This window comes from Neomonachus schauinslandi, chromosome 4 (assembly GCF_002201575.2).
Source record: "Neomonachus schauinslandi chromosome 4, ASM220157v2, whole genome shotgun sequence".
Lineage (NCBI taxonomy): Eukaryota > Metazoa > Chordata > Mammalia > Carnivora > Phocidae > Neomonachus > Neomonachus schauinslandi.
The window spans coordinates 75,922,663-75,934,093 of NC_058406.1; the positions used below are offsets into that span (position 1 = coordinate 75,922,663).

The following is an 11,431-nucleotide window of genomic DNA, read 5'->3' on the forward strand; positions in this document are numbered from 1 at the left end:
TCAGGAACGTTTTCTCTTCTCTAGCTTACTTTATTATAAGAATACAGTATATAATACATATAACAGAAAATATGTGTTAATCGACTGCTAGTGTTACTGGTTAAGGCCTCCAGTCAACAGTAGGCTGTTAGTAGTTTTTTCAGGGAGTCAGAAGTTATACATGGACTTTTGACTATGCAGGTGTCAGCACCCCTAATCCCCATGTTGCTCAATGGTCAACTGTATATGTACATTAAATTGAAATAATTGGTAAGCATTCTATTTTAATTTGGTCTTAGATGATTAATGAGTTTAGTTTATCTGTTATCATATTTTCATATTTTTCATAATTTAATAAAATTATATGAAGGCCTTAGAATCTTAATTTGATCTATTACTGTATCAAAAAATACTGTTTTCCTTCCAAAATGTGGTTGACATCTGTAGACACAAACTAAATCAACTATTTTTTTTAGGATATAAAGATCAAGAATGCAGACTCTTGGAAAAGTTTAGGCAAACCAGTCAAAACATCTGGTGTACTGAAATCCTCAGATGAGCTCTTCAACCAATTTAGAAAAGCAGCAATAGAAAAAGAAGTAAAAGCTCGAACACAGGAACTAATACGGAAACATCTGGAACAGAATACAAAGGAACCAAAAATATGTCAAGAAAATCAGAGGTCTGTAATTTACTGGATTAGAGGCTGGGAGATAGTCTTTTTTTTTTTTTCATTTATCAATTTCCTTTTATTTATTTCTATTTTATTTTTAAAGATATTTATTTATTTGAGAGAGAGAATGCGCACACAAGAACAGGGTGAGGGGCATAGGGAGAAGCAGACTCCCCACTGAGCAGGGAGCCCAATACGGGGCTCGATCCCAGGACCCTGGGATCATGACCTAAGCTGAAGGCAGACGCTTAACCGACTGAGCTAGGCACCCCTCAACTTCCTTTTATTTATTCAAATATTCATTCATGTCTGCTTGCATTGATTATGTGTAGCAATCTCCATTCCCTATGGTAGACATGTAATTTTAAATATATTTCTTTTTTGTCAAGTGATCATGATTTAGCCATTTAGTAGAACACAAAGCCAATTACGATTGCAAAAAGTACATTTTTATTGATTTTTTAACTGACAAGTAACATCTACTTTGAAGAGAATAGAAATTATCAAGTGATTAAGCTATTAAAGATACTAATATAACTAAATCGTAATGATATCATTATTTTCCAGAAATGTCGTTTCCATTCTGTGTGAAAGAATATAGTAGTACACCTTGGTTAGTTTCCATAACATTCTCTTTGTTAATATAGATTGCCTTTGCAAAATTTGACATCATAACATATGAAAAAGGGGGTCTAAAACATTGCTTTATATTTGTAATTTAACATATCTTTGTAATGAAAACTTTTAAGGAACTTGAAACCTACTTTGAGCTATACTGTTTCTTTAAGGGACCTTGGCTTTACTCAAGAATCTTTTTCAAATAAGACACAAAACCAGTACCTTGGAGAAGAACAGAAAGAACATCAGCAGTCTTCGGAAGCTCAAGATAAATACAAACTCTGGCTTCTCAAAGACCGTAATTTAGCGAGGGAGAAAGAGCAAGAGCGGAGGAGGAGAGAAGCAGTAAGTAAATACTAGTTTACTAAATCTAAGGAAAGATTTAACAGAGCAGTATCTTCTACAGGTTCAAAGATACATTCAGGGTAGTTTTCAGTGACTGTGGATTTACATCTTTAGTGAGTATTGAATTCTAAAATCAGAGCCTAAAATATTTTATAGTTAGAGACACAGAGTGTAATCATAATGTATGGTCATGGAGCTACTAGACTATGTAGGTTCAAATCCTAGTTCTGCCATTTACTAGACTTTTGGGCTTGGGCAATTTATTTAACCTCTCTGTGCCTCAATTTCCTTGTCTGTAAAGTGGGAATAATAATACCTGTTGTGAAGATGGAATGAATTTACACGTAGTAATAAACACAAAGGAACATTATTGGCACATAAGTAGAGTGGTTTATCACGTACTGTTACTAACTCTTGAAAAATCCATAAACTATTGATAAATTGTGGCCAAAAGTTATGCCATCTATCCCAGGTCGGTGTTTTAGTTGAACACTAGATAAAGAAGTTGACTTGTATTGTAAGTCAATTATATCTTAAATTGGAAAGGAAAAAAAACTGACATGTTTAAGAGTCTTGATATACAGAAAATAATGTTTAAAAACTAGAATTGATTCTTTCATCCATGGATTATTTAGAAGTATATTAGTTTCCAAATATTTGGGAATTTTCTGGCTAGTAATTTCTGTTAGTGATTTCTAATTGAAATCCAGTGTAGTCAAAACTGTATAACATCTTAAATTCATTAAGACTTTTTTAATGGTCCACATTATGGTCTACGTTGGTAAATATTGTGTGCACGTGAGAAGAATGTGTATTCTGCTGTTGAGTAAAAACAGGCCAAGTTGGTTGATAGTGTTGTTCAAGACTCCTATCTATATTCTTGCTGATGTTCTGCCTGCTTATTCTATCAAATATTGAGAGGGGGCATTGCCATCTATGATTATATAGTTGTAGATTTGTCTTTTTATCCTTGTAATTCTGTCAGTTTTATTTCATCTATTTTGAAAGTGTATTGTTAGATATCTAAACATTTAGGATTTTTATGTCCTCTTGATTAATCCCCTTTTCATTACAAAATGATCTTCTTGATTCTTGATGATATTATTTACTCTGAAATTTACTCAGAAACATATCCGTTTCACCTTTTGTACATGGTGTAAAAAATGTTTTCCTCCTTTTACTTTTAACCTATCTGCATTTTGATATTTAAAGTGAGTTTCATGTAGGCAACATGTGGTGAGGTCTTGCTTTTTTTGTTTTTTTAAATCCAATCTCTGCCTTTTATACAAGTCTTTAGACTACATTCAATGTGATTATTGATAGGTTAAGTTTAAGTGCAACATCTTATTTCTTTTCTGTTTGTTCTTGTTAGCTCTTTTTTTCCTACATTCTTCTAATCATGTATTTTTATGATTCTATTTTATTTGCTTCATTGGCTTATTATCAGTAACACTTTGTTATTTGATGGTTGCTTTAGGGTTTGTAATATACACTTTAGCTTAACACAGTGTTCCTGTGAGTAATGCTATACCACTTTGCATTTGGTAGAATAACCTTACAGCGGTGTACTTCCATTTCTCCCCTCCCAGCTTACATGCTAATGTTTAAGTAGTCAAATTATCTTTTTAAAAATTTTAGGGGCACCTGGGTGGCTCAGATGGTTAAGCATCTGCCTTCAGGTCATGATCCCGGGGTCCTGGGATCAAGCCCTGCATTAGGCACCCTGCTCAGTGGGGAGTCTTCTTCTCCCTCTCCCTCTGCCCTTCCCCCCTACTTGTGCTCTCACTCCCCCCATCCTCAAATAAATAAAATCTTTTTTAAAAAGTTCTAAATAACTTAAAATTTTATATTTACCTATGTAGTTACCATTTCCAGTACTCTTCATTCATTTAGATCCAGATTTCCAAATGGTATTAATTTTCCTTTCTCCTAAAGGACTTTTAACATTTCTTGTAGTGTGGGTCAGTTGGTGATGAATTCTTTCAGCTTTTGTATATCTGAAAATAACTTTATTTTATATATCAGTAATAGACTTTATCTTTTAGAACATTTTAGATTCACAGCAAAATTGAGCCCGAAATACAAAGAGTTCCCACATACTCCTCCCATGCCCCCATCAACGCATAACCTTATACACTATCAGCATCCCACGATCCATGAACCAGTATTGACACCACATTGATAACATCACTGTCAACCTTAGTTTCTATCAAGCAAAATCCATAGTTTACTTTAGGGTTCACTCTTTGTGTTGTGCTTTTTATGGGTTTGACAAATATGTGATGACATAGATCAATCATTACAATACCATCAGAATAATTTCCCTTTCTTAAAAGTCCCCTGTATACCCTTCCAACCACTCATCTGTTTATTATCTCCATAGTTTTGCCTTTTCCAGAATGTCATATAGTTGGAATCATACAATATATAGCTGTTTCAGATTGGTTTCTTTCACTTTAGTAATATGCATTTAAGGTTCCTCTGTGTCTTTTTGTAGTTTGATAGCTCATTTCTTTTCATCTGAATAAATACTCCCAGTATATGGATGTATGACTGTTTATCCATTCACCTATTGATAGACATCTTGGTTGCTTCCAGCTTACAGCAATTACAGTAAACACTTGTGTGCAGGTTTTTGTGTTTTAAACTTGCCTTTATTTTTTTTTTTTTTTTAAAGATTTTATTTATTTATTTGAGAGAGAGAATGAGAGAGAGAGAGCATGAGAAGGGGGAGGGTCAGAGGGAGAAGCAGACCCCCCGCTGAGCAGGGAGCCCGACGCGGGACTCGATCCCGGGACTCCAGGATCATGACCTGAGCCGAAGGCAGTCGCTTAACCAACTGAGCCACCCAGGCGCCCGCCTTTATTTTTTTAAATATACTTTTTGCTGGATGTAGAATTCTAGATTGTTAGTGTTTTTTCTTTCAGTACTTTAAAGATGTTCTTCACTAGCTTCTTGCTTGCTTTGTTTACAGTAAGAAATTTGGTATCTTTGTTTTGTATAAAACATGCCTTTCGTCTGGCTGCTTTTAAGTTTTATTCATCACTGGGTTTTTGTCTGTTGTTTTTGTACTTTGTCGGGCTTATTATTGGAAATGTGTGTTTATAGTTTCCATCAAGCTTGGAACATTTTTGGCCATTATTTCTTCATATTTTTTCTTTTTCCTCTTTTCCTCCTTTGAGCAATCACTTATTAGGTCACTTGAAGTTGTCCCACACTGATGCTCTTAATTTAAACAAATTTTTTTTCTCAGGGTGCCTGGGTGACCCACTTGGTTAGGTGTCCAACTCGTGATTTTGGCTAAGGTCATGATCTCACAGATTGTGGGATCAAGCCCTGTGTTAGGCTCTGCAATCAGCAGGGAGTCTGCTTGGGATTGTCGTTCTCCTTCTGCTCCCTCTGCTCACTCATGTTCGCTCTCTCTCTCAAATAAATAAATAAAATAATAAAACAATTTTTTCTTCTTTTCATTTTGCTTCAATTCACTAATCTTCAATGTCTAATCTGCTGTTAATTCCATCCAGTGTATTTTTCATCTAAGACATTGTAGCTGCCATCTTTAAAAGTTCAATTTGAGTCTTTTAAAAATGTTTTTTGTATTTCTATTAAGTTTTTGAGCAAATGAAATACAATTATAACCTATTTCAGTGGGCTTCTGCTAATTCTGTGATCTATGTCAGCTCCAGGTGGTTTCAGTTGATTGATTGGTCTCTTTATGGAAATGTTTTTCTGCTTCTTTATATGGTAATCATTGATGCCAGATGTTGAGTTTTACCTTCTTGGGTCCTGGATATTTTTGTGATCCTGGGAAAGATGCAGGAATTCATGGGACATTCAGGAATGTAGTTTGAGAAGAAAAAAGCCATTGACTTTGGCTGTATATTGATTATAATACAAATGAATTTACTAAGGAATAATGTACAAAAGTTTTGTCAGCTTCTTATTTTGTAATACTAAGGTAGAAATAAACTGCATTTGGCAGTGTTGTAACATGTGGTAGAGTTTACAACAATGTGGTCTTACAGAAATTTCTAAAGGTTTAAATAACTAAAACATTTTAATTTAACTTTTTTATATATTGTATTTTTTTAGGAGCTCATAATTTTTCATTACTACTTAGCTAGAAGTATTTTCTCTAGTGACTTAGGAATTTTTCCTGTTGGTTCTCACAAGGGCCTCACTTTAGGCACCCATAAGTGATTTCTCAGCAACTTACTTGCTACCTAACAACCCAGTGAGGTAACCCAATAAAATTTCTAATATCCTAAGCACTTTTCTGGAACTTGTCTAGACCTGGAATCCACTGAAATGTAACTAACACTGTATCTAGCAGCTTTGATAATACACAACCTGATCTTGGATCTGCCTACTATCATTTTTGACAACACAAACTCTTATGTTGCTGCTAATTTATAGATCTATTCTCGAAAAAGATAATAACTTGACACCTAGCAGAGCTTCCATGAATTCACCTCATGCCAGTTCCCTTGACCAAGTATTCAATCCTAAATTTGAATGGTTGAGGTGTATATATTAGGTTATGATGATAGCTGCAGGGAGTGTTAGTTATGTAAATCATGGTATCAAAGGTTAGTTGGTGTAGAGAATAACAGTTCCATATCAATAATTATCCCACACATACAGATTTTAGTCAAGATGGAAGACAGTCTGAAATAAAGTACTTTTAAAATAAAAACAAGTTTCATTACATACTATTAGGATTTTGCAGTATGTCTGGATACTTACAGGAATATATCACATGATATTTACATGAGGACAGTGTATCCAACTCTCATATTGGAGGGTTAAAATAGAACTTTGGGGAACTCTCTGGGCTAGACATTTGGCATCCTGAGTTGGCATTAGGAAAGTAGCCTGGGTTATGATTTAAGAATTTATCCTTTTATTTCTGTGGCATATTTAAAGCAATATTTGTAGCTTAAAAGAGTCACACTTTTTAATATCCTTTTGGTAGATAAGTCATAATTTCAAATCATCTCCCACATAGCCAATGGGAATACTGATTCTCATCCAGGAAGTCAACCAATTGGTTGCAGATTGGCACATTTACCTACAACTCTGGGCTGTTACTATTTACTGATATAAAAAAATGAACAATTTTTAAAGATTTACTTATTTTAGCAAGGAGGGGAGCAGAGGGAGAAGGAGAGGGAATTCCAAGCCAACTCCACACTCAGCGCGGAACCCAAAGTAGGGTTCAATCTCACAACACTGAGATCATGACCTGAGGCTAAACCAAGAGTCGGATGCTTAACCAACTGCGCACCACTGAGGTACCGCAAAAAACATTTTTAAAAATTATAGTTGGGGTCATTTTGGATGCCATCACATGAACATTTAGAGAAGGCTTCAGAATATAAGAAACATTTATTTCCTTTGCCTTATTTATTTATTTTAGATTTTATTTATTTATCTGAGAGGGTAAGAGAGTGAGCAGGGGGGCGGGAGGGGCAGAGAGAGAGGGAGAGGGAGAAGCAGACTCCTCACCGAGCAGGGAGCCCGACTTGGGGCTTGATCCCAGGACCCTGAGATCATGACCTGAGCCGAAGGCAGACGCTTAACCAACTGAGACACCCAGGCACCCCTATTTCCTTTGTCTTAATTAGACTTTTGTTTACTTTAGCTTATTTTTAATGCCTTTTTAGCATTTAATGAATAATGTTGTACTGAGTGTTATACATGCAATTTGGTTTGATTTTCATAAATACCTATATATAAAATAAACTTGGTTAAATAATTTGCCCTAGGTTACACAGTAAGTGGCAGAATCCAGGAAAGCCTGTAGCTTTAATGTTACATATTATAGTTTCCTCAAATAGTTAGAGATACTGGACCATTCAGAAAATAATTTTATGTGTCTAGTGTTATGTTGGTTGTAGAGACAAATGAAACAATATAATCTCAGTTCATGTCCGTATTAATATTCTGTCAACACTGAGAGTTTTCTCTCTTATTTGGAGAAGTTAAACTTGTTCTTAGTGTTCTTGTAAGTTTTAAGTTTTATTTATCACATGAACAATAATTTAACAAAAATCAGTATTTGAAGAGAAATAGAAAATTACATAAACTCGTTATGTTAAATAAATTGTGTTCATGTTATATAATCTGTTCCAAATGTTGTGATCATTTTTATACAGTTCTAATGAAGGCATAAATTTTTTTAAAGTAACATTGAATTTTTTTCCTTCTTTCTACAGATGGCTGGTACCATTGATATGACTCTTCAAAGTGACATTATGACAATGTTTGAAAACAACTTTGATTAAAACTTATTAACCATCAACTTAAAATGAGTGATCTAAAAGATTAAAATGCATATGGTACAATGATTGCTTTCAAACACCAAGATACCAATCTTACATTGTATTTTGACTGCTCTAAAATGATTAAACAATTTTCACATATATTTTTAATAGCTATATGTTCATTTTCTAAATGGTATAATTTACAGGAAATTTTATAATTTTGGATCTGAAGTCTTCTCTAAATGTTCATGTGAATTGAATAAATTCCCAGATGCTATTCATTTTATAAATAATTGTCTGCTATGTATTATAGGCCCTGTCTAAGCAGTGAAAATCCAAGAGATAGCCCCTTCTTGTTTAAAAATGAAATATATATAAAAGTGTATCAAAAACAGCCCCTGTTGAGTTTTTAACTTTTAAAACAAATACCTATCTGCCTTAAAATATTTAGAATCTCTAACAAATAATACTTGTTTTTTTCTGTCAGATTATGTAAGATTCTCTGCTGATTCTGTTTGCAAAATTTATATTGAAATTTAGTTTAAAGAGAATGTTACCTATGGTTTGGATGATGTTAAATTTGAGCAAAATAATTGTAAATATTATGATGTAAGTTTCTATAGGAACTTATACAGTTCTTAGATGCATATGTGATAGCATTGAATGTTTACATTTTTATTTAACTATGTAGTCTTTAAATCTGTAAATTATTTTTGTTTCATCATTCTCAAGTTGCAATTATGTATAAATCATGTGTATCCACTTCATATATTTTAACATTTTGGACTCTTGAAGTATAACATGATTCAGGCTCCTTTATAATACCATCTAAAGTAAAAATTCAAAGTGAGTGTGTATTATAGAGAGAAAGAGAAAAAGTTTTCTTGACTTCATTTGTTTTTATAATCAATATAATTTTTTTGAAATAGCTACATGACAGCCATTTTAAAAATATGATCAACTAGTGGCTAAAATGGTGGTGAAACCTTCATGAAACATAGCTAGAATTAAAGTGGTAGTCATACCCATTCAACTATAGCTCTTTTTTTTTTTTTTTAGATTTTATTTATTTATTTGAGAGAGAGAGAGAGAGCACAAGCCAGAGGGAAGAGGCAGAGGGAGAAGTAGGCTCCCCACTGAGCAGGGAGCCTGTTATGGGGCTCGATACGGGGCTTGATATGGGGCTTGATCCCAGGACCCTGGGAGCATGACCTGACCGGAGAGCAGATGATTAACGGACTGAGCCACCCAGGCGCCCTTCAACTATGGCTATTTTTAAGAAAGGAATTAGTATGTATATACTAAGTAGTTTGCATTGTTATTTTCCTAAAAGATCATCATAGATTAGATTTATCTCTATATTTTAGCATATATATATTTTTAGGACAATACATCAGATGCACATAGTGGTTAGTTCTAGGTGATGGAATTACAGGGTGTTTGTGTTTTTCATTTAAGACATTTCAGTATTTTCTGGTTCTTTTTAATATTATGTAATACTTTTAAGATCTGTGGGAAATTTTCCATTTTGAAGAGAGAATGAAAATAGTAAGGATTTACTTTTGTCAAATACACATTAAATCTTTCAACAGCTTCCTTTAAACAACTAATAAAATTGATGAATCAATGAGCTTTGGCTACATCTGAAAAAAGAAAATTCAGCTTTATTAACATCTTTTTATATTAAGGAATAATGTCTTACTTGAGGTTTTCCTATTAACATTTGGAGGAGCCCTGATAGAGAGAGCTGTGTTATGATTATCAGTGTTTTGTTTAACCAGCTTAACATTTAAACTTTGCTCAGTCAACAAACTTTTTGGTAGGTTGGTTGAAGTCAGTTTAGCAGAGAAAATATCTATTTATAAGTGATCCTTCCTATATTATGCTTTCTTTTTTGGTGAAAGATTTTTTGGCTTTTCTTCTTGTGGAGTTTACTTCTGTTAATTTTATGCATGAAATACTACATGTAACTTATTTGCCTTCAACTCAAGCCTGGTTTTGTGAGGACCCCTTTTCTGTCCACATCTCTCACTACTCTCCAACTTCTAAAACTTTTTCATAGTGTTTTCTGGGATTCTTAATTGGTCATCAAAAACATTCCCTATGTGATCAAACTTATTGTTTGTTTTTTCCCTTTTTTTGTTCTTGAGTTGTTCTGGAAGTGTGGTCCCTGGACCAGCTTCATCAGCATCATCTGAGAAGGTTTTAGAAATGCAAATTCTCAGACTTCAGAATTACTGAATCAGAAACTCTGATGTAGGGTTTAGCAATCTTTAGTTGAACACTCCTTCCAGGTGATTCTAATACCAGCTTGAGAATTTGAGAATCACTAACTGAACCTGGGCTCTCTGCTGTAGGCTCTCATTTAGTGCCTCTTTCTTTTCACTAGTGTTTTTCTTAACTTTGGGGTGCCATTTGCAGACTATCCTCCCCTCTACCCCCCACCTTCCCTAAATACCCCCAGCTTTAGGTTTTTCATGATCATAAGACTATACCACCCTTATTCATTTACCATCCCTGGATCACTCCTTCTTCCCCAGAGATTTTAGTCTCTCACTATTTCTAATTGACACTTGTCAATGTCAGTTGAACTCTCTGCTAATGATCTTAATAGCTAATCAACGTTAGCCATTCCTTGTCATTGCCAATAACTAAAATCTTTCCTTAGTCTCCATTTCAAGCAAGCTCTTACTACTTCCTCATATCTTTTTCTAGCTTTCTCCAGATAGGCCCTTGACTCCAGCAATCATTAGGCCTCACCACAACCTTACAATCCATTAATCCTAGTGCTCTTCATAGTACCTCTCCCCTTAATGGCCTCTTTCCTTATGCAAGTTTGTTGTGCATTATTATTTATAACCACTCCCTTGCATATACCCTCAACTCCATTGCTCCTTTCTTTGTTGTATTCACTTGACAAAACTCAAATCCTTATTAAATCTGCCTGCCTGCTGGGGCGCCTGGGTGGCTCAGTTGGTTGAGCGACTGCCTTCGGCTCAGGTCATGATCCTGGAGTCCCGGGATCGAGTCCCGCATCGGGCTCCCTGCTCGGCAGGGAGTCTGCTTCTCCCTCTGACCCTCCTCCCTCTCGTGCTCTCTGTCTCTCATTCTCTCTGTCTCAAATAAATAAATAAAATCTTTAAAAAAAAAAAATCTGACTGCCTGCTCTGCACCCATGAAGCTGTTTGTGGTTGCAGAAACACATGCAACCAGGATAACCAGTCTCACTTCAAATTCATGAGCATAAACTCAAGTTAGCCGTAATGCTGCCCAGAAATCTTACTACCAATGTATAGTAAGAAAAAATTTCTCTCCTCCCTATCCCAACTATTGAGAGATCAAAACTTGTATATTTTTCAATCTTTTTAAAGGATTTTATTTATTTATTCATGAGAGAGAGGGGCAGAAGGAGAAGCAGTCTCCCAGCTGAGCAGAGAGCCCAATATGGGCTAGATCCCAGGACTCTGGGATCATGACCTGAGCCAAAGGCAGATGCTTAACTGACTGAGCCACCCAGGTGCCCCTATTTTTCAGTCTTTTTATGCTCATC

At 34.8% G+C, this 11,431-nt stretch overlaps 1 protein-coding gene across 1 annotated transcript in view; it reads left to right on the forward strand.

Annotated features, from left to right (window-relative positions):
• BRDT (bromodomain testis associated) overlaps positions 1-7,902 on the forward strand; it is a 67,771-nt gene extending 59,869 nt beyond the window's left edge. The window contains exons 17-19 of the mRNA XM_044914066.1: positions 456-661; positions 1,441-1,615; positions 7,834-7,902. Coding sequence (XP_044770001.1) covers positions 456-661; positions 1,441-1,615; positions 7,834-7,902 — 450 coding nt within the window. The remainder of the gene's footprint in view (positions 1-455; positions 662-1,440; positions 1,616-7,833) is intronic.
• The last annotated feature ends 3,529 nt before the right edge of the window (positions 7,903-11,431 follow it).